Genomic DNA, 17422 nt, shown 5'->3' on the forward strand with positions numbered 1-17422 from the left:
TGCGTAAACCAAACGCTCGGCGCGGCTCACGGTTGCTTGTATATGCGCACGCTCAGCGCCCTCCCTCCTTGAGCCTCAACGGCTCGCCTTCTGGCGCAGGCGCACTTCTGCTCCTCCGCCCCTGGGAGGGAAGCACCGTCCCGGCCTCTGTGTCTTGCTCAATGCGAGCGGGTACCCGGATGTAGAGGCTAACTGCCAGGCGAAGCGACCAGAGTTGCGAGCGAGGGCTCCGAAGTGCATGCGCAGTCGCTGTCCCTGCGCCCCCTTGCTCCCGGGCTTAGGCGTCTTGGCCGGCCGTTGGGCCCTGAGTCCGGGCGGGGCTGAAGGGGAGGCGCCTGGGCTGAGCCCACCCCGCTCTCCCTCGGGAGGTGAGTGGCTGGGGGCGGCGGCGGAAGGGCCGGGGGTTGCAGGCCTCCGGGGCCAGAGGGGGACTGAAGGGAAAAGGCCCCAAGGGAGACGAGCCAGGGTTGGGAAGAGGCCCGTCCAGCGCCTCTTCCTTGGCTTCGTCTGCTCAGGCCCTGAAGGCCCCGCAGAAGAGCAAAATGGAAGCAGCCCAGGCAGCAATAAATGGGAAGACAGGTTGCGGGTGGGCTGGCAGGAAGATCGCCGGCAAATCAGGGCTGAGGAGCAAGGAAGGAGCTGAAGGTGGCTGGGGTAGGGCGGGCAGGAGGCGGAAAGAAGAGCCCGAGGGGCAAAAAGAGGAGTGCAAAACACGGGACACTCTCCTGTTGTTTTCTACTGACGGGACTCACAGGACACGGAGCTGGTTTGCTTTATTGTTGTTTAGTCGTTTAGTCGTGTCCGACTCTTCGTGACCCCCTGGACCAGAGCACGCCAGGCACGCCTGTCTTCCACTACCTCCCGCAGTTTGGTCAGAGGTTTGGTTTATATATTTTCATTTACAAACCAGCACCCTGCCCTTCTAATGCCCATGCACCTTTTAGGGTGGCTAACAACTAGAACCACAGCTAAATACAATAAATCTCCCCAACCCCCCCCCAAAAAAAATAACAAAACAAGCATTAGATAAATAATTATTCATCTGATAAAGTAAGTGCCTGCCTAAACAGGAAGGTTTTTGCTCTATGGTGAAATGCTCTAAGAGAGGGGTAGGTACGGACAAAGAAGAGTCTTCCCTTGATTTCCACCAACTGAGCCGCAACTGTAATGAAGCCGCAAATGATCTAGTTTCTTCCCAGAGAGTTGACAAGTAATGGGCAAGAATGGGATGGGAAGATAGTGTGTGGTGGTAGTGTGGGGAGAGGTATGTGTCAAACAGCAGCAAGACAGGTGGGTCTGAAACTGGCCTAAACATTTTACAATATTGTGCAGAGCACCCTTCGCCAATCTGGCACCCTCCGTATGTTCTGGGCTACCACTCCCATTAGCCCCAGCTAATGGGGCTATTGATGTGAGTCAGTGGCCTGCAGTGACATTTTTCATACGGAACAGTTAGATTCCTGCATTGCAAGGGATTGGACTAGATGACCCTTGTGACCCTTTCCAACTCTATGATTCTAAGTTCTGTGAGTCCCTGCACAAACCTTGCAACCAGTAGTGTGGGGATAACAATATTGTTGCACTAATAATAATAATAATAATTTTATTATTTAAACTGCTCATCTGGCTGGGTTTCCCCAGCCACTCTGGGTAGCTTGCAGCATATATAAAAACATAGTAAACATATACTAGGCTAGTCCAACTAGTCCAAGGAGCGGGTGCCCCTGATGTAAGTTGTAGTCCAAAACATCTGCTGAGTATCTGATCGATGGAGGCTGCGCTCTGCTATGCAAGTTAGAAGTGTGTGCAAGGAGTGGGGGGTTGAGACAAGAGGTTCCACAGGCCCTACTCCTGAACTTTCCAAACTTTTCAAGATGATGACACGTTTTTTAGACATGCATCGTTTCATGATACAGTAATTCAGTTTTACTAGCAAATTGGAGGTTAAACCAACCCATTCCAGGGGAGCATTTGTGGGACATTCCTACACACTGCAGCTGACACACTAACGTGTTGTGACACACAGTTTGGAAAACTCTGCCCTACTCCATCTAATCCAAGCCCCTTTGCAGTTAACGTGGTTTGGGAAGGCCTCCCTGCTCAATTTCTGTTTCTGCAGGTGGTTATGTCAGCTGAGGCCACGGCAGACCAGGTCCCACCCCTGGAGAATTGTGCCCCGCTAGTCCCAATCCAGCAGCGACGGGATGGCGGCGGAGGGGTAGCCGGTGTGACCTTTGATCTCAAACCCCTTAACCCCAGCAGCAAGTATGTCAAGCTGAACGTGGGAGGGTCACTGCATTACACCACAGTGCAAACCCTCACCAAGCAAGACACCATGCTCAAGGCTATGTTCAGTGGCAGGATGGAGGTGCTCACAGATAGTGAAGGTAAGTGTCCAGGCATCACACAGTCTGTCTCCCCTCCCAACCCTTCTCCCAATCCAGGTTTCCTGCTCAGCTGAGATTATATGGTATAGTAAAATAAATAAACTTTAATACTTTTTGGACCAAAAGCTCCCAAAGCCGTGAACAGCACTACTGCATATTACAAAAGAAATATACAGGAAAAGTGCAATGCATGTAGTAGATCAATCAAAGTGATATTTAAAAATAGCATGAAAATTCAGTCAAGAATATAAATTATGTAATAGGAACTAATTACCAATAAGTGTGGCACTTTAGAGGTGACAGAAATCTGTCATTCTATATGGCTTCTTTGCAGACACAAAGAAATTGTCAGGACTACCTCACAACTGCTTCTGATAGGATGAACAGTGAACCCCAGGGGGGAAATTCAGGTTTATATTTTTAAAAGATATGAGCAGCTTTCTAGTCAAAGACAAGATAACTTGGTATCAAGGATCTGTTACAGCTAGATGCTTACATTTTTTTTGTAAGTTTCCTCAAGGACCTATCCTAAATACCTCAAGGACCACCTCCTTCCATATGAACCTACCCAGACCCTTAGATCATTCTCTGAGGCCCTTCTTTGTGTGCCTACTCCACAAGAGGTCTGCAGGGTGGCAACACGAGAGCAGGCCTTTTCTGTAGTGGCTCCCCACTTGTGAAATGCTCTCCCCAGGGAGGTTTGCCTGTCGCCTTCATTACACACCTTTAGGTGCCAGGCAGAAACGTTGCTTTTTACCAGGCCTTTGGTTGACTGACATTCAGTGCCCTTTTAAAATGTGTTGGTGGGGTTATTGGGTTGTTACTGCTTTTACTTTGATTATGTATTCTGTGTTTCTATATCATGATTTTATCCTGTGAACTGCCCTGAGACCGGCTTGTATAGGGCAGTATACAAATTTAATATAAAATAAAATAAAATATTGTAGCTTCTTTAGCAAAATTATATACGAAGACAGCAACATTTGGATTTCCCTCTAAATGTTTTAAAGTGTTCTCCAGAACAGAGCGACTTTTAATTTTATGTGCAAGAGATCCTTCTCTCCTGGTCTCTGCTTCTGCCCCCCAAAGACCTTTTGTTCAGAGACTAAAATTCTGTTCTTCCTTTCCAGGCTGGATCTTGATTGACCGAAGTGGGCGCCATTTTGGAACAATCCTGAACTACTTGCGCGATGGCTCTGTCTCTCTCCCTGAATCCCAGCGGGAGCTGGAGGAAGTGCTATCTGAGGCCCGGTACTACTTGATCCAAGGCTTGGTTGAGGACTGTCAGCTTGCCCTGCAGGTGAGCTGGTCACCTGCTGAGCAGTTAGGAGGCAGGCAGACTCCTCTGAGCCTCAAGCAGTTTGAAGGAACTGGGGAGACGAAGAGGTGAGTTAGCAAGGCCCACTTGCCTTAGCCTGATTTGGACGACCTGCTACTTGGCCTCTCCCTCTCAGAACTGTCTCCTGCAGTGATTGTTCCATCTGGTGGTTGTAACCATCATGCAACATTATCTAAAAACTGATTCCACAATATGCATATTTTTCTTCTTCCTCCCCGTCCTTCCACCCTTATTTTGTTACATGTGTTAAATAAACTGTATGTCATTTGTTTTAATTTATAAATTTCCATGAGTGCACTGGTAAAAAGGCAGTACATACCGGTAAGTGTGGTATGTTAGTAATATGTGGCATGTTCTAGGGCTTCTAATAAGGTTGTAATATATTTGTATGTATCTTTTTCTGCCTAGCAAAAGAGTGAGGCCTATGACCCCCTCTGCCATATCCCCATGGTGACCTCTCCCAAGGAAGAGCAGCAGATCATCTCAAGCTGTTCCAAGGTAAAGAGGCTGTGAAGTCACATAAGGCTCAAGTCCAAAAAGATCATGTAGATATGCGCCATTTTAGACTGCTTGACTTAGATGTCTTCTTGCTTGTTTAGGGCCAGTGAGGTGATACTCATGAGTGCAGATGGCGTCTGCCCCCATTGGTGAAGTCCTAAGTTGCAAAGCTTCTTAACCTTCTAGCTAAATCAAGCACTGCCTACTATAAGATGTAGGTTGGGACTCCAGTCTCGTGACCCATTCAAGTCATGAAAACTTGCCGTGTGACACAGTTTAACACAAGGAAATATTTTAGCACCTTCTACATTGTTGACGCAGCATAAAATGGGTCTGATGTGAACACACACATACCAGAAGTTAGAACATATATGAACATTTCATGAAATCACTGTAGCTCGGCCAATGGCAAAGGTGACAGTTTCTCTTATGCAGGTTAAAAAGATAGTTTCCACCATATTTATCCTTCTTTTCCTCCTTTCTTAGCCTGTGGTGAAATTGCTGCATAACCGAAGTAATAACAAGTATTCATATACAAGGTAAGATGCAACACACCCACCCAACTGTTGGAATTGAGCGTAACTTGGTATTGTTTCTTGACTCCCATGTCGCCCATTCTTGACTCCCACCTCCTGGCTAATAGAGGTGTCTTAAGAGAGATCACACCACCATTTCTCCCTTTCCCTCCCCTCCAGTAACTCCGATGACAACTTGCTGAAGAATATCGAACTGTTTGACAAGCTGGCTCTGCGGTTCAATGGCCGAGTACTCTTCATCAAAGATGTTCTTGGGGATGAAATATGCTGCTGGTCGTTTTATGGGCAGGGCCGCAAGATTGCCGAAGTCTGCTGCACCTCCATTGTATATGCCACCGAGAAGAAGCAGACCAAGGTAATGTGCAGACCCCTGAGCTTCAGATAGGAGCTTTCCCCTTCAGGATAAATTGTACCTGCTCTCCAATATGTCTGATCTTGCTCCTTCCCTCCCTCTCTCCGTGGTTTCTGCCCAAAAATGGCTACTGCCAACCAGCAAAGCAGAAACAAACAAGGAAGTAAGGAAGTTGGCTGTTTGGATAAGTGAATGTCCTTTATGTGCTGATAAGTGAATTTTTGGATAGCAAGCGTGTGGATCGCAGAACCTGTGTGTACTGCTTTTCAGGCAAACATCATACATTTTCTTTGAAAAAACAATATAAATTAAAACTATATTATAAAGCAATAAAGAGAGAGCCACAGGGAAGAAAGGTTTTTGAAAGTGAGGCCTCTACTTCCTTCAGGGCATGGTGGTCCTTAGATAGCCCTCTGGTGGCATTTGGGGGAGGGAGTGGTCCCATACATGGGAGAACAGAATCTGAGAGGAAGAAGAGGTTTTCCCCATGGCAACTCAAGTGACTCTCTGGATAAAGTGCTACTTCAGGTCAACTCTCCCAGTTCCAGTTTTTCCCACCTAGCGAAACTGCAGCTCTGCTTACATTTTTATGCATCAAGGAGTTCAGAGCAGCTGTTGAGTTTTAGCCTTGCACTATGTGAGTTAAGTTAAACTGGAAAAAAACTGTAAAGCTCAAGTTCACCAAGCAAGGATTTGAACCCAGGATTCCATATTGAAACCAAACACTTGCACCACACTGTGGACAGAACTGGTGTTGCTCAGTATGCTCTTGCTTTGCTGCCCCCATGTGCACAGGTGGAGTTCCCAGAGGCACGGATCTTTGAGGAAACCCTGAACATCCTGATCTATGAGACGCCACGAGTGCCAGACAAGGCCCTCCTGGAGGCAACAGGTGGGGTGGCAGGTGGGGGTGGAGGCCCCCTCCGTGCAGGTGACGACGAAGATGGGCGGGAGCACCGTGTCCGGCGCATACATGTCCGTAGGCACATCATGCATGATGAACGTCCTCACGGCCACCAAGCTGTTTTCAAAGACTGATCCCGCCTCGCTCGCAATGTCCTCATTACTCCATCCATTTAGTGCCAAAGGAGGACCTGTTTTCTCCTTTTGATCTTTCACCTCATGGTCTTCTCATTGATGTTTGCATCCTTTTCTAACTTCTCTCTCCCTCTGGGCTGCTTTTCTGCCCTCTTGCTATCCCTTGACTTTATTAAGCCCTCCTTTTTATTGTGACAATTGACCTCTTGGTCTGCCCCTTCATTTTACTGGCATGCTCTTTCCAGCTGTTAATTTCCCCTAATGCTTCAGTCTTAAACACCCAACTTCCCACTTCCCCTCACCACCCCACCTATTTCATAATCTGCAAGACACCACTGAAACCTGGTTTGTGGTCCTTTATTCAAAACCTCTTGACCCTGAGCCTTTCTAACCTGAGACCGACTGACTCTTAACTGTCCTCTAAATTAGGCTCCATGGAACAACAACATTATAACTGAGAGAGCTATATGTGAGCAAAGCATATGAATCAGGGGAGCTTACATTCCATCTCAGCTTAATACTGGGCCTCTGGTGACTTCCATTTTGTAACACTGTTATTGGCCTCTTTCAAAGGTCACAGACGAGGTGCTACCTAGACAGGGGTGTGTCAGTTCTTACATAATTACCAATTTTGATCTCTCCATTCTGGGGTCTTCTGCCCTTTGCTTTATGGTACATAGTTGTTTTTTTTATTGGGTCAACCCCCAACCCACCCTTGGTTTCTCTTCACCTACTTTTAACTTCTCTGTTGAAGAAACTGCCTGGATTTATGAGAAGGCATACATTGTTCAGGCAAAAACTGGCTACACGCCATTTAAAATTTTTGATAATGGCATTGACATAACCGGGATTATACAACATATTTATTGGTGTCTTTTTTTTCTGGAATAATTTCAGCTACATTTAGCCTCCTGTGAGCAAAGGAGATTAAATCCAGTGTTAATCAGCCATTTAAAAAATTCACGCATACAAACGTGGCACCTTTAACCTTTGCATTAGAGCAGGAGATAACACTCGTGAAATTGGTTCTTATTACTTATTGTCCTTCTGGGAAAGATGTCAGTCAGATAACAGCTGCTATTTTAAATATTTTTGTCTGAGTCAAAAATACAGTTTGACTGTCTCCTTAAGTGTTGTGTGACCTGGACCCTGATTCCATCCAAACTATTCTGTCCCACTTACAGGTACGACTTATATCAAAATATGTTAGATGCTTCAATCCCACACTTGATAAGCATCTACACACCATTACAAAACAGCGGAACATGGTCAAGTGACTCCCTTCAGACATAGATCTGTGTAGGTACAGAAGTCTTACTTCTTCCTGCAGAGTTTGAGCACTTGCACTCTGCCCCTGGAATGCCTTCACCCCCTTGTTTCCCATAAGGTTGGGCGGAGGGGGAATCAGGGGTCCTCCAGAATACATTGGCCTACCAACTCCCATCAGCCCCAGCCAGCATAGCCGGTGATCAGATTTGATGGGAGTTGTAGTCCATCCATAACTGGAGGGGCACCATTTCCCCATCCTATCACGGGGAATGGTATGCCGCTTCATACAAACTTCAGCAAAGTGTAATATGGGACATTTCAACAGCCCTTTCAGTCAATTGTCTCATGGAACAGGGTTTGGATATTAATGGTGGTGGATGGAGAGGGAGGGTGAAATTGCATTCTGTAAATGCAGACTGGTGCAGGTAACTTTACTGGAGAGAAGGTATTATTTTCCTCCATTCTTTTCCCATCTCTATATCCTCCCCTCCCTGGAGGAGGTAACTTTCTTGAATTAATTATTGTATTTTTTTGTATTTGCATAATTTATTTTAAAAATGTTTTTTTTTTCTATTAAATTATTGTAATAAAGGTACCTGCTTAAAAATGGGGAAGTTTCCTGGTGTGTGTGTGTGTTTTAATTGGATAAGGATCTGTGTCTCCAGGGCTTTTCCATGCCTAGACAGGCACATTTCCCAAAGGATATTAGTGACTTTAGTGAGCTGGATCATCCTTTTTTCTAACCCAGGGGGTTGTGTTTATTGGACAATTACAGTTGTTAAAGAGGAAGGAGTTTTTGGCATAGTTGGCAGCACATGTGTGTAATCTTACCTTGTTAACACTTGGGCAGCTTCTCTGTTCATCTGCTGCCTGTGGCTTGTTCCAGTAGTGGAAGAAAATAAGGTGAGCTTCCTTCTGGATTTTTAGGAACCTAAAATTTAAGGTGGGTGCAAGTTTTCTTGAATTCTCCCCTTCTGGATTGTAGTAATGGAGAGCGTTTCAGCAGTTTGGTGGATGCCTTGGATTTTGTGAAGAGAGATGCTTTTGGGGAAGGGGATCTGTATGTTGAGTGCCTCAGGCCAGAGGAAATGGAAGATCTACTGACATTATCCAGCCTGCTGGTATTTAACTGGAGAACATTATAATATGCCTGTCTTTCTATAATAGTATGCCTTGATTTATACTAGTTGATGGCAGCTGCTGCTGTAACTGGGGCCTTGGAGAAGAAGCAAAAGGGTTGGGCAGGCATGATGGGCTACAATGCAGTGGCTGGATGAGTGTTTTAATTTTAAGAAACCATATTTTGGTAACTTGGTATTCCTGCTTCCATATCTTGGTAGTTTCCTATCTCGTATCGTACCCAGGGAAGAAGAGTCAGGCAGAGGTACGTTGCTAGTATAGATTCTCATACTAGGATTAAACAAAGGCTTTTGCCCATTCAGAGCAGAACCCACTGTTTACAATGTATCTCAATCTACACTAGTTTCTGCATTTTAACTCTGCATCCTCCTGTGCAAGAACATCTTATGTAGCTTCCTTCCCTGTGTGGTTGATTCTTCCAAATATAAGCAGTTATGATACAAAAACTTAATCCTCAACAATGATCTACACCGTTCAAGTTGTCAAGTGTTAAAGTAGCAAAACCATATTGGCCTTGAGGGAATGAAGTTAACAAACCTTAGATTACTATGCTGGAAATTAGTCTTCTCTCAGCTGCGATTAGGCTGTGCTTAGGTACCTTTACCTTTTTTTAGGTTTGTTAATAGCAATTGCCCAACAGTATAAAAAACTGAAACAAAGTTTACAAAATGACCCAGTGATGCACAGTATCTGCAGTTTTTTTGGGTTTTTTTGTATTACTGTACTGTATTATTATTTAAACATGAAATACCTAGTGTTGCAGTTAAGTGGTGATAAACTTTTAACCCTTATATGTATGCAGTAGTTTGCATGTTTGCAATCTGCAAACAATCTCTACATATTTTTTATATATAAAAGCAAGCCCCACTGAGCTCTATGTGAGTCACCACCAAGTATATTATTTATGATGGCATTTAAAGTATTTTTACCCTACCCTTCAGCCGACCAAGCCACCCAAAGCAGTTTACAGTAATGAGTAATATGGTCCCCTCCTTTACAATCTAAAACACCTGGCAAAAGGAAACGAGATTGGAAGGTGGGGAGCATTAGGGCTGCGATCCTGACCTGGGAGTAAGCCCCACTGAAATTAATGGCGTTTACTTCCGAGCAGACATGGCAGGATTTGCAGCTTTAGTTGCGAAACCCTTACAGCTGCTGGGCCGAAGCAAGAGTCCTGTGGCTGCTACTCATTTTGCTTTATGGATGGGGCCAGGTAGGTCTCACCCTTTCCATAATGTTCTTCGAGGGCGGCACGGGGAGCAGCCTATATATGAGAAAATACATAAAATTATATGGCGGTGGGGTGGGAAAGCACACGGTGCTTTTAAGCTCCACAAGAAAAACGCAACCAACCCAACTGTACGAAAGAAAGTGGGCGGGTCAAGGAGTGGAGAAGCAAAGCAAAGAAGAGAGAGGGGGGGGGAAGCAACTCCCTCTAGTCACGTGAGAGACGAAGCGATCACATGACAGAGGGCAGGTCACGCGGCACGGTTACCTCCCCGGAAGCTACGGCGCTTTGGGGATCAGGTGACCAGAGGAGGCCAAAGGGGGGAACCGGTCACGTGGCGGGGGCTGGCTGGGTGAATGTGCCGGGCGGGCTTGGCTGAATCGCCTGGGCCTGAGGAAGGTGAAGGGAGGAGAGCGGGGCTGGAGCGCAGGGGGGCCGCCTTGTAGTTGGGGGGCAGCCGGCCAGAGGCAAAGCGGGCAGCCGGGGCTCGGGGCGGAAGCGACGGGGCTCCTTGAGTCAGGGCCTTCCTGGGGAGGTTCTCGGTTTTTTTAATTTAAAAAAGGAAAAAGGATCCCCCTTCAGGCGGAGGGTTCCTGGCTGTGATTTTGAGAGCGTCAGGCTGGGCCTAGAGTTATCGGAGCTCCGACGAAACAAGGGCCCCAATTGACGGAACCGGGAAAGGGAGGCCGAAAAGGTTGGAAAAGGCTGCGGAGGAAGTTTGCGACCCTCAAAAGCGGGGGCGGTAGATCTGGGCTGGTGGGTTTTTTAAAAAAAGCAGACTACCGGGAAGCAAAGCTTTTAGCAAAGGTTGCTGGGTGGGTGGGAGTCGCCTCGAGTGCAGGGGTGTAAGCAAGTGCGGTGCGGGGTGGAAAAAGCTTTTTTTTGCTGCTCGTAAGGAAGAAAGCTTCTGTTACGGTTGTAGGGAGGTGCCGCGTTTGGGGCTGGATCCTTGGGTTGGTTGGTTTTTCAGCCGAGAAGCGCTAACTGGGGTGGGTGGGGTACCGTAGGGCAGACAGACAGCTAAAACGGAAAACGAGGGGACAACTTCCTCCCGAAGTTTTATACAGGTGTTTGTATACAGCGTAGGGTGTTGAAGCCTAAGCTGCGGAGGTGGAAAGGAGTGTAGGTATAAATAGAAGTAGTTTCCTTTGGTCCTTTAAGCTGCTGTAGCATTTCAGAAGTTGGGGAGCTCTGCAGGTTACCTGGCAACTTTCTCTGCTACCGAGGTGACTTTTGCAGCTGCAAGAGAGTGAATAGCTTTCAGGCACAGGCTACTAATTTGCAGTGCAGGGAAACAGAGGAAGAGTAGAGTCGCTGGGCACGCTGTGGTGTTTTGCTTGAAAAGGAGGCTGAGAGCAAGACTGTAGTCAGGACTCTGGGGTTTAGGAATACCTTTCACATCCTCGAAGCTCTATTGCTGTTGAGATCTGCATCACACACAGTCAGAGGCCATGCAGAAGGAGGAGCTGGGAATGGATGAAAATCGCAACCCAGAGGAGGAGCTGCGTCTCCTTGGTGGAAAGAAGGAAAAATGCCACAACCTCAGCAACCGCATCCGGACAGGTAACTTAAACTGCATCCAGTATTTTATCTTCTTCTAAGTCACTTCTACGAAGTCACTTCTGGTCCTCCAGAAAATGTTGGACCCCAATTCCCACGAGCACTAAGTCAGCATGACCATTGGTCAGGGATGATGGAAGTTGTAGTCCAGCAACATCTGGAGAGCCACAAGTACCCCAACCCTTCACCATCGCCAACTCAAGACTGGCTACTAAAAACCCAGCTTCTTGTGCACCCAGAGCTTTGGTGTTGGTGCTTAGCATTTTGAAACATTTCCTTTAGTTCCCAACGACCTCAGCAGATCCTTGCCCTTATCAATCCATTCACACACACCCCAAACTCCTTGCATACATCTGTTATCCATTTAATCCTAAACTGAACTCCTGGGACAAGCAAGCTTTTTTCACCACTAGAGCGCATCCTTATTTCAATTTCCTTTACCTCAGCCCTATAGTGTCTATCTGATTTGTGGAGCTGTGAACCCCCATCCCCCAAGCTAAGTTTCCTGCTCCCCCCCCCCAAAAAAAAGATTCAGACAGCCCATGTTGGGAATCCTACCCTAAACCATCAGCTGCTGCATCTCCACAGAATCATGCAGACTTGCCCCTTACCTGGTAAATCTCAACTTACTGGATCGCACTCCCTTCCCAGAGTTTGTTTCCTTTTCCTTACTGGGGCGGGTCCTATTTGGCTATTAATTCAGTGGCTCTGGTTTGATTAACTGCCTTTTGTAGCATGCATCTAAGTTCTAGCTGTCCTTAATGCATCTAAATGTTGAAAATAAAACCTTCTTTCTGTCACGCAGGGGGTGGAGCAGAGCTGGGCTACAGGCCAAGCCAGGTCTCCAGAGAAGGTGTGTTGTACTGAACTGGGATTGGGCTTTCCCCTTTTCCTTTCTGTCATGCTTTTTCTGCATGTTTTTCTGTTCCAGAGGTGGCTGCACCTCAGTGCTGGGTGAGGTACATTCATTCAGAGAACCTAGAGCCCTGAATGCCCACCCTCTATGCTCCCCATCTTCTCTTCCCTGTTGAAAAGATGTGGAGAAGTGATTATCTGCCACCGTGCTTCTTTACTAGATACCCATGTGGAAAAAGTAGCATGTTCTTCATATCCCTTTCCTCCTCCTGTTACTCTCCTGGGGTATACTTAGGAGAGGAATGAAGGCCTACAGATGGGAAAACGAGGACTCTTTAATTCTCTGGGCAGCAAGGCCAGAGCCCAGTGGCTTACAGGAAGGGATCCTAGAATTATTGGGAAAGGGTTTGAGGAACCTGAAATTGGTTAGGGCTTGAGAGAAGGAATCTCATAGGTTTGAGTTCTTCAGCATGAACACCTCTGGTTCCATTCCCCCCCTTTGCTAATCACAATGCAGAGAAGCTTGGAAACTTGAAGACAGCATGTTTTGAATGCTAAATAACCAGAAAAGCGGGGAGTGGGCTAAACCAACCTCCGAAGTGGAATTTTCATATGATCTCCTGATGTTGCTGAACTACAACTTCCGTCAGCCCCTGTCAGTATGGCCATAAAGATGCAAAATGTGGTTCAGCAGTTTCTGGAGGGCAAAAGGTTCCTTGTACTTGTCTTAGAGTTTATAATTCATTAATAAATATCAGAAGAGGAATTCCCCCCCCCCATTTTATTGACTAAAGATCACTGTTTTGGAATTGACTGAGTTAGCAGCACGGAGAGGGGTTTTGAAATCACTTAAGTGATGTGAAGATTTTAGCCACCTGCACACCCCAGATAAACGACCTCAAGGGTATTTTAACCCATGGGCTATCTGCCTTATCTATGACCTGTTGACCCCAAACTGAGAGGTGAATGTGTCTGCATTCCAGATAAATGAAAACCAGAAATATGTTCAAATATTTAGATATCATATTTAAGCACCTTTTAATCCCCCAACTTTCTTACCAAAACTCCAAACACTAACTGAGCAGTCTGGTATTTTGGGAGGGTTGGAATGAACTGCGCTGAGGCACCATTTTTGTTGATGGTGCACTTGACAAGAGTTAACATAAGCTCCCTACCTGCCGAAATAAAAAATGGGGTTGCTGCGGTGCTTACATTCTAGGTGTGAGAGGGTGACAAAGGGACGTGAGACAGGCATGGTCTTCACCCTTCCTCTTCTTCCTCTTCAGGTGCCTGGGAGTCCAACGGGTATACTGCTCCCTCTGAGATAGCTGACGAACCCAGTGTTCCCCTGAGCCCTTCCAACAGCCTCAACATCCGCAATCTCCAGTTGTCTGAGCGGGACCCTCCTGTTGCCCACCATCCCCACCGCTACCCTCATCGCTTTTACCATGCCCGCCCCTTCCATGCTACAGCATACCGCAAGACCTACCGAGGCAGCCCCTCAGACCGCAAGGAATGGGGACCTAGCACAAACGGCCATCACTGTGCTCCTGAGAGCATCTCCAACGGGCGGTGGCAGCACCGGCGCCGCGGCTATTCCGACCCACCCTCCCCGTCGTCGTCTCCCGAATCCGAACGAGGCAGCACCATCAAAGCCAGTGAGAAGCCTGCCGCCACATCTAATGCCGCCAACACAGCCAACGAGGATTCTGGGAAGGAAACATGGTCGCTCTTCCGGCCACTTCCCGCTTTCCCTGTCGATAGCAGCAGTGCCCGGATCATCCCCAAGATCTCTTATGCCAGCAAGCTGAAAGAGAACCTGGATCAACCGGGGAAAGCCTGCCATGTTCCTGCCTCAGCCGTCCGCACCACCAATAGCCTCCCCAACTGTGTCTTGGCGCCACCCCCAAGTAGCCCCCCGCCATCTGACAGCAGTCGGCAACAGCACCTGGGAGCCATCTTTCAGAATGAGTGGGGCCTCTCCTTTATCAACGAGCCGGGGGCTGGGCATGGAGGGGGTGGCGGGACGGCACCAGACGTGGATGAACGAGATGCAGATGCTGGAGCATCCTGGGAGAAAATGGAAGTTAGCGACTGGCAGGCTGCAAAAAATTACCATCTGGACGGTAAGGTGCTGGAAGGAGCCCAGTCATTGGGCAAGAGGGCAAGGGAGGAGAACCAGTGCATGTGTGTTGAGGCTTGGGAGCTGTTCCATAGGTAGCTGGACATAGTCAAGAGAGAAGGGGTGGAAGACACAAGGAAATGCTTCACTTGGAAAGCTAGGGATGTTTGTGGAGATGGTGAGTGAAGGGACAGTCACACAGCACAAAGAACTTTTGCAGTTCATGAAAGTGGAGAGGTGTTGGGTAGTATTGGCTGTCAGAAGAAATAAAGGACAATCTTTTCACTGCTCTGAGGTTGAATTCTACTATAGTTTACATTTGCTCTACAGACTAGGGCATGAATTACTTTGGGTAGAAGATGATCAAATAGCCTATCCCTACCTTTTCTGATTACTTTGTCAGCTATTGTTTTTAGAAGGCTAAAGAGGTAGTTATAGATGGATATCATTTAGCTCCCTCATAATTTTAAACATTGCTCCAGAGAGCACAGATTCCCACATCCAGTTTTATGTAGCTTGGGAAAAGGTTTGGATGGGCATATGACCAGTGCACTGAGACCCCAACTTTTCTCAGTGTGGCTGAACTTTCGGGGCATTGTCTTGAGAAGTGAGCAGCTTCAGCTGTGCTGGAGGGTCTTAGGGTACTGGGGCTTATTTACAAACAGTGCTTGGCTTCTTCTAATTTCCCTTTTCCCTCCCCCCCCCTTCTAATACAGAGTGGAGACATATATGGGAGCTACACAGTCAAGGTAAGCAAATGGAGGTGCCTGGGCCTAAATCAGTGGCTTCATAAATATGACCTTTAGGGCTCAACAGTGGGCTGGATAGCTTCATGTTAAAGGGGGTATGAAGATTTGCAGTAATGTACAACAATGTGAAGTGGAAGGGAGCAGAGTCCTAGGACAGGGATGTGACTCTAAGAATTGTGGGTGTGTAATTCATACTTTCCAATCCTTGCCATATATTCAGTTGTGTCTCCCTCTCTACTGTACCACACATGCAAAAAACAAACAAAAACCCACAAATTTAATCTGACCACTCGTATTTTGAACATATCCAGCCTTTTGTGAGGATTGCTTTCAGAAGCTGAGGGGCACTGATTCAACATTTTAATACTGTGTCTTTTCGTGGTTTGCTTTTTAATGTTGTGCCCTAGATGTGTTTGAGTGCATGTGCTCCATAGCTTTGAAGCCCTAACTGGTAGGAGTTGCTGGCTTTTGATCATCTAAAACAAGTTTAAAATTACACTTTGAAAATGCTTCTGACCCCACATCATTTGCCTGGAGAACTTGAGTCGGTGACACTGAAGACAAGTGCCACTGCCAGCCTGGGCCCATGAGCCAGGCAGCCAGGCAGGTTTTCTATTCATGTAGTAGCAGGCAGGAGCAGGTAGATGCTATCTGAAAAACTGGGGTGATTGGTTCTGTGCAGTATGGGGAAGTGAATAAACTGGGCCTTATGAAGTTGTGTGATGGGAGATAGGAAAGAGAAGTACAGCTGCCGAAATCCACAACTATCTGGTGTTGGATATGGTATGGAGCTGTCTTAAACAATTCAACCAAATCACAAAAGAGCTGCATATGTGGGAGCAGATTAATGAAGGGTCTGTTCTGTGGCCAGCCATTGAGGATAGCGGGGGGAAGAGTGGGGCTTCGGGCAGGGGTGTGTGTGTGTGTGTGTGTGTGTACACACATTATCTATGGCACATCTCCCTTCAAGGCATTGTTCCTGTTGCCATCACTTTTTCTTTTTCCATGTAGATCCTAGCAGAGTGACGGTCTACACAGACACCTTCGATGGGAAGGGTTAACTTCAATAATTCCCAGGGGAAGCACCGCTAAGACATGAGGGGGGGCACATGGGGAGAGGCAAGATGCCCACCCCACCCCCCTTGAAGACTGGAGAAGCCCAAGCATCTTGAAAGGGGAAGCTCTGCCACCTGCCTACCTCCCTCCCTTTGCTGTTATAGCTCAAATTGTCTCAGTGGGGCTAACGCCTCACCTCTCTTTTTCTCTCTTGCTCTCTCTCTCTTTCTCTCTGATTTAATGCTCTGGTTTTTAATTTCTTCACATGGTTTTTAATTTCTCTGGATTCCCCTGAAAATAAAGGCAAAAAAAGAATTTATTTAAATTCACTTCTCTTGCCTTGTCAGTGTCTCATTATTCATCGCTACACAGGTGTGTTATCAGCATGGGGTAGGTAGTGATGTGGCTCAAGGCACTGAAAATGGTTTGGGAGGGAAATTATTTTAAGGGATAGAGATGGAAAGACATGATTTTTGAAAGCACAAAGGAGAAGCTTTGGGAAGTTTACCACAAGGAACTATTAATATATGGCAAAGAAATAGTTTTATTTGTTTATCCACTGAAGAATTTATAAGCTGCATTCTCTCATAAGTATTGACAAGGTGGTATGCAACATACAAGATAAAACCACCAAAGGCATCATTAAAAACATCAGTAAATACTAGTTACCACAAAGGAAAGAAATGTGAAGGCCTGTCTATAAACAGTTTTCAGAAGATGTCTTAAAGAAGGCAGGGGTGATTTCTACTGAAATTATGTGACTTGATCAACTTGATTTAATAGAAATAAAATATTTGCTCAGTGCATCTTCTGCCAGCATAGTGACGAGATTATGCTGCTAAGCATAACTTTACTTCTAGGTATCTTTTAGATGTACAGTGCTAGTTTACCTAAATTCTAATTAATTGTTTGATACTCTTTATTTCTATTCTCATGTGCTGAGCTTCTAAGCTGGTTGCCACTGTAAAAAAGCTCCTCACTTTAAAAAATAAGATTGCCATCTTAAAAGCCAGTGAACTGATGCGGCCAATTTACTGAAGAGTAAAGCCTACAGAGCACAATGGGGCTTCTCAGTAAAGATGCTTAGTTGCAGTGGTAATGAGGAAGTGTGTGAAATAAATCCCCACCACAATTTATCATGAAAACCAAAGGAAGGAGCCATCTGTGTCCTGTTGGGTAAGAGTGCAGTGTTGATAGCCTTCATAGGGGCAAAACATTTTCTTAGCCCAGCTGTTTTGTAGAAAAATACAGAAAGCTATGAGCCCAATCTCCCCCTGCCCCCTGAAATGGTAT

The 17422-nt window shown here is 46.4% G+C and overlaps 2 protein-coding genes across 3 annotated transcripts; both read left to right on the top strand.

Moving 5' to 3' along the window:
* The first annotated feature begins 105 nt into the window (after window positions 1–105).
* KCTD13 (potassium channel tetramerization domain containing 13) lies at window positions 106–8028 on the top strand. Its single transcript, XM_081836422.1, has 7 exons — window positions 106–368; window positions 2120–2387; window positions 3518–3687; window positions 4135–4224; window positions 4711–4763; window positions 4920–5115; window positions 5908–8028. The coding sequence occupies exons 2-7, from the start codon at window positions 2126–2128 to the stop codon at window positions 6148–6150; spliced, it is 1014 nt and encodes a 337-aa protein (XP_081692548.1). The 5' UTR covers window positions 106–368; window positions 2120–2125; the 3' UTR covers window positions 6151–8028.
* A 2074-nt stretch (window positions 8029–10102) lies between these two features.
* LOC309327099 (uncharacterized protein) lies at window positions 10103–16458 on the top strand. Of its 2 annotated transcripts, XM_081836166.1 has the most exons (5): window positions 10103–11350; window positions 12153–12200; window positions 13489–14328; window positions 15041–15073; window positions 16085–16458. In XM_081836166.1, the coding sequence occupies exons 1-5, from the start codon at window positions 11239–11241 to the stop codon at window positions 16132–16134; spliced, it is 1083 nt and encodes a 360-aa protein (XP_081692292.1). In that variant the 5' UTR covers window positions 10103–11238; the 3' UTR covers window positions 16135–16458. The 2 variants fall into 2 exon arrangements, with proteins under 2 accessions (XP_081692292.1, XP_081692293.1); XM_081836167.1 differs by lacking the exon at window positions 12153–12200 and having other exon boundaries at window positions 10108–11350.
* Window positions 16459–17422: the final 964 nt, after the last annotated feature.

The sequence above is a fragment of the Podarcis erhardii genome (genome assembly GCF_964252035.2).
Source record: "Podarcis erhardii genome assembly, chromosome: 13".
NCBI lineage: Eukaryota > Metazoa > Chordata > Lepidosauria > Squamata > Lacertidae > Podarcis > Podarcis erhardii.

Coding starts and splice junctions, on each gene's coding strand:
- LOC309327099 (XM_081836166.1), top strand. CDS start 11,239: ATGCAGAAGGAGGAGCTGGGAATGGATGAAAATCGCAACCCAGAGGAG. Junction 11,351..12,152: donor CAGCAACCGCATCCGGACAG/GTAACTTAAACT, acceptor TCTGTCACGCAG/GGGGTGGAGCAGAGCTGGGC. Junction 15,074..16,084: donor ATGGGAGCTACACAGTCAAG/GTAAGCAAATGG, acceptor TTTTCCATGTAG/ATCCTAGCAGAGTGACGGTC.
- KCTD13 (XM_081836422.1), top strand. CDS start 2,126: ATGTCAGCTGAGGCCACGGCAGACCAGGTCCCACCCCTGGAGAATTGT. Junction 2,388..3,517: donor GGTGCTCACAGATAGTGAAG/GTAAGTGTCCAG, acceptor CTTCCTTTCCAG/GCTGGATCTTGATTGACCGA. Junction 4,225..4,710: donor TCATCTCAAGCTGTTCCAAG/GTAAAGAGGCTG, acceptor CTCCTTTCTTAG/CCTGTGGTGAAATTGCTGCA.